Below are 4,681 nucleotides of genomic sequence, written 5' to 3' on the forward strand. Positions count from 1 at the left end.
TATATATATATATATATGTATCACGCTCTGCTCATCTGCTCATTAAAATCACAAACCCCAGTTTGGAAACCTTGATATAATGTTTAATGCACTTAATGTTGTTAATAACAAAGAGAACATAGTTTATTTCCGTTTGTACTTTTATATCAATATGGTACACAATTATCCTATTTAAATCAATATGATAAAGGAGTTAGGTCATAAGCAATCTAAAAATAATCAAAAAGTAGTCCTATTTTATCACCTCAAATGTGTAATGTAATGGTTTATGCTACTAACTATTTTTGCCCTGTAATTTGGAATCAGTAATGGACTTGTAAGTAATCTACCCAGCACTGCTCATAGATCAGTATGAAATCTGTGTAAGGGCTGCACAAATGTCAACTCCACATCTCCACTAACTTCCAAAACATCAATCTCCTCCAGTTTAGTGAAACGATGGCTGTAAGTGTGAGTTTGTTCACCATTCACAAACACCTTGTAATGATCATGACTGGAGAAAATGGTGACCTGAAATGCACATAGAAGACAAAGACGATTTTTCCCCAAACTCTACTGCATAGTAATTTTCCAGTGTATTTACAATCATATTCACCATTGTCCATCTGAATAAAGCATACGTTCATGAATCATAAAGTCATATGTTTGCTTACCTGCATCGGTTCCCCTCTTTTTAACAGCACAACTTCAGATCGTTCCTCATTTCCCCATGTCCCATCCTCATAGCTGTTGCACACAACCACATTCTCATCTTAAAAGATACTGTAGTAAAATGCAATTCCGGTTTTGTGTCGTAGACTAATCTCCATTCTGTCACAGAAAGAAGAGGAAATTACTTCTTTTAAAAACATCTCAGTTTCTCTGATCAGATGGAAGCTGGCATTGTCTTATTTCAAGATGATTTATTATGTTGCCTATTATCTGTGAAAGAATGATATTGTCAAACCTGTTTCCCCCGGGATTGAGAAATCCTTGGATGATGAAGATCTTTCCAGGATGTACTCCACCACAGAAGGTGCTTTTATACGGCACCATCTGATTGTAATTAAATATATTTTTATATATTGCAATGTAATACTGTATAGCACATTAACTGCTTAGACCCTTACCCTTGCCAACTTTACATAATAAAATAATCGCCAACACTTAATAAAAAAGTATTTAAATTCTTAAAATAATGTATTTTAAGTGACACTTCAATATATTAAATAATATGTAGAGCTCTGGTCAAAAGAAACCATTTGTCAAAAAAAAAAAAATCACAAATTAATCATCAGAAAGTTTTTTTTTTTTTGTAAGCCACACTGTTGTATCATTCGTGAATATAAATGCTTAAGAGCATCAAATAAGTAATGAAAGTGCTAGACAGATTCCACTCATTCACATACACATGTACACTCTTGATATAGATGTCACAGAGTTATTAGAGATTCATGCAGATAAGCTGTCTACCAAAGATTTCAGATAACTTACAAAAGATCCTAGAGGTGCAGCATAACAGGGCTGTAAATGGAGAAACAAAAAAAATGTAAAAAAAAGTATAGCAGTGGTAATACATGCATACGAATAATATAGGTTTGGTTTAAAAACTGATAGGGACATGTTGCTTGGCAGGAAACAACCATTTCATCTGTAATACATACTTTTTTGTGATCACTGTGAATATTGTCATAATATTGTTAACTGAATATTTATAATGTCTATTCTTTCTAATTTGGTGATTTTATTGTATTGTGTACGGTGTATGTTCAAATGCAATATTTGTATAGTGTTAATAATGTTTACATTCTTCACCAGTGTCCAGTCTGTATTTAGTGTATTGTATGGTCTGCATAATGTTGTTATCTGACTGCTAATGCAGCCCAATTTTCCCCCACAAGATCAATAAAGAACCTTGATATATATCAAAATAAGAACAAATACACACTGATATTGGTATATACCTAATAGTGGTGAAGTGGTAAAGTACTTTTTTTTTCTCACCACAGGATACTGGAAAGCAACTAAACTCAGTTCCACCATTCCACCAATGCAGATGCTGTCCACATGGGAGAACGGCATACGGTGCTTGTACTCGGAGAAGGGTTTCCCATTGGTACTTATCTAGAAAAAAAAGCCAAAAACATTGGTTTATTGTCCTATCCAATAAAAAGTAGGCCTGTAGTTCCATATTAATTATGAAATATGAAATATGAAATAATGACCTTGTACGTCTCCTGGGTGACGAGGATCTGCAGAGCAAACATCTGGCCTCTCGGGAAGGGAGTTTCATACTTGCGTTCCTCTGAGCCCCAGTGACCATACTGGCAGGTGTTGTGCACAACGTATTCAGATCCTCCCACATAGCGAAGGTTAAAGTGCAGAACAATATCAGACCCGTGCATGAGGTCCACCTGGAATCTGGAGAAAACAGAATCGAGAGAAGCAGAACAAAAGCTGTACATGTCAAATGCAAAAAGATATAGTTTATGAAAAAAACAAATAAACGCATTGCAGCTGATCTTCTATTTATAACCCTCTAGCTTGAACCAAGAAAGTTAGCATTTGCTTTGACTCTATTAAAAAATCATCTATAGCATAAAGAGGTGCAAAATACAACAAAAATCTTTCTGGCGATCCTATGGTTGACGGGATGACAAAGGCCATTCATATCCTTACAGAGAGACTGTTACCCACCTGCTGGAATGTGGGGAAACTCGTCCACATACAGTAACAATCATGCCATCCAACAATGCTCCATGGATCGGTCTGCTGAATGGGACAGTCTGTGTGGAAGATTTTCATACCAGACCTCTCATAAAATGAGATTATTAACATTCTTATTATTCTTATTATTAAGAATGTTAATGGTAACAGTTCATTTTGATAGTCCACTTGAGACATTCTACTAACTATAAGTAACTTTGCAAGTACCTGTGAATGTCAACTTATTCTACTGACCCTAACAGTCTACTAATACTCTGAGGTATTTGCTTTAAAAAAAAAAAAAAAAACCGTATATTTAAATAATTGGTCACTTACCGAGTTGAAAAATGGCAGTTGCTGAAACAGAGTCATTGTGTCAAAACTTGCTCTCCTCCAGCCTTACAAAATGTCCAGCATCTACAGTTTGGTTAATTTAACTGAAGGTCCACATTGTTAATGTTTAGTGTTGGTGTATTTATAATGAGGCCCAAGTGCACCATTTCTGTTTTGTTTGCATATATTGATTGAAGAATAACACAAGCCAAATGTGACACATTGTGGCTTGATTTCTTTTATTAATGTTCACGTCTTATGACCAAAATAACCCATAATTATTCACAATGAGGAGCTTAAAGGTTACAAAACCAAGCTCATGTAGTTGTCAGACACATGTTAAAAACTCATTAACACATAAAAATATAAAATCAAATAAAAAACAACGATAAAAAAAAAAAATGTAATTGCACTTACAATGATGTGGACACTTTATTGTTTTACATAAACAACGTAGGTTATCATTCGTAAATCGTTGTTGTAGAGCAACACGTGCAAGTGACTACTTGGTGTCACAGTGGAGACGGGTGTCTAATTGTTTCGAAGCCTCGACACAATTCGGCACATTTGCTTCAACTGTTTCAGTGAAGTCTGCGGTATCATCATCCAGGGAGTCATCAGTCCTAAAGAAATCAGGTTTGACAGTATAATTTCTCATACATCTACTGTTTGCTTTTTAAACAATGGGATTTGAAAAAAGCAATTAAAGTTCTGTGCCGTAGACTACTCTGTTGGTGAAAGAAAGTGAGAGGAAATAATATATATATAACATATAATAATAATTCAATGATCAGGTAGATGTGTCATTATGACATCCCAACAGTATTAAAGAATATTTAAAAGCATTTGTGTGTGTGTGCCTGACTGCTATTCCCTACGTTATGGGGACCAAATGCCCCCACAAGGACAGTAATACCAGTAAATCGTGTCCTTGTGGGGATGTTTTTTGATCCCCATGAAGAAACAAGCTTATAAATCATACAGAATGAAGTTTTTTGATAATCTAAAAATGCAAAAAGTTTTGTTTGAGGGATAGGGTTAGGGTAAGGGGATAGAAAATACCTATGCCTATATAGAGACCCCATAATGATAGGAATACCTCTGTCTCTGTGTATGTGTGTGTGTGTGTACCTTTTCCATTAGAGGGCAATATTTGCCAGTAGCGGCAAGCTGGCAATATTTGTTGCTTTAAGCACTGAAGTGAGTCACTGGTATTGTTTTGAATGTGCCCAACCGTATTTTTATTAAATCATCCTTCCTATTATATTTAATAGATTACACATTGATAAAAACAGAAGTCGATAAGAATGAGAAAATGATACATTTTGCTCAAATTTGACTGAGTAAAATCAGCTTACCAATTGCGTGTCAACACATATGCTGCTGCTCCAGTTAAACAAAAAGCCACACCTCAAGATCAGAAGGGTCAAAAACGTGTTCAGAGTGTTTGCATAGGCTTTATAGCCTTTATATAAAATATGTTTCAGTAAATCAGTAACCATTATGCATTCAAAGCTGTGTTATAAATTCTACTTGAACAGGAAGGACTCTTTAGTTTTTTTTTTTAATCTGCCAAAGAAACAAAGATTATCGTGAGAACGCTGTGAACAAGGGAAAGCATTAAGAATCATGCATTGTTTTTCCTGCTTACCCTGAGAGAAAA

The 4,681-nt window shown here is 35.0% G+C and overlaps 2 protein-coding genes across 3 annotated transcripts in view; both read right to left on the minus strand.

The window, feature by feature from the left end:
• Positions 1–97: 97 nt before the first annotated feature.
• Positions 98–3,140, minus strand: LOC107752406 (galectin-9B-like). 2 transcript variants are annotated; one of them, XM_016568366.1, is made up of 8 exons: positions 3,022–3,121; positions 2,677–2,791; positions 2,205–2,400; positions 1,984–2,103; positions 1,474–1,503; positions 947–1,035; positions 654–810; positions 98–510 (listed from the first exon to the last, which is right to left on the minus strand). In XM_016568366.1, exons 2-7 carry the CDS (start codon positions 2,718–2,720, stop codon positions 753–755), a joined length of 537 nt encoding a protein of 178 aa, XP_016423852.1. In that variant the 5' UTR covers positions 2,721–2,791; positions 3,022–3,121; the 3' UTR covers positions 98–510; positions 654–752. The 2 variants fall into 2 exon arrangements, with proteins under 2 accessions (XP_016423852.1, XP_016423851.1); XM_016568365.1 differs by having other exon boundaries at positions 100–510; positions 2,677–2,765; positions 3,022–3,140.
• A 380-nt stretch (positions 3,141–3,520) lies between these two features.
• The window catches only part of LOC107752410 (ras-related C3 botulinum toxin substrate 1-like), a 4,430-nt gene continuing 3,269 nt past the window's right edge, over positions 3,521–4,681 (minus strand). The window contains exon 4 of the mRNA XM_016568370.1: positions 3,521–3,641. Within this exon, the coding sequence (XP_016423856.1) occupies positions 3,521–3,641 (121 nt within the window). The remainder of the gene's footprint in view (positions 3,642–4,681) is intronic.

Source organism: Sinocyclocheilus rhinocerous, unplaced genomic scaffold (assembly GCF_001515625.1).
Source record: "Sinocyclocheilus rhinocerous isolate Xijiao unplaced genomic scaffold, SAMN03320098_v1.1 scaffold1372, whole genome shotgun sequence".
Lineage (NCBI taxonomy): Eukaryota > Metazoa > Chordata > Actinopteri > Cypriniformes > Cyprinidae > Sinocyclocheilus > Sinocyclocheilus rhinocerous.

Excerpts from the sequence above, each read along its gene's own strand:
- LOC107752406 (XM_016568365.1), bottom strand. The coding sequence starts at position 3,057 with ATGACTCTGTTTCAGCAACTGCCATTTTTCAACTCG. Across the intron at positions 1,504-1,983 it reads TTGCTTTCCAGTATCCTGTG|CCCTGTTATGCTGCACCTCT; the intron begins GTGAGAAAAAAA and ends CTCCATTTACAG. Across the intron at positions 811-946 it reads CTCAATCCCGGGGGAAACAG|AATGGAGATTAGTCTACGAC; the intron begins GTTTGACAATAT and ends TTTCTGTGACAG.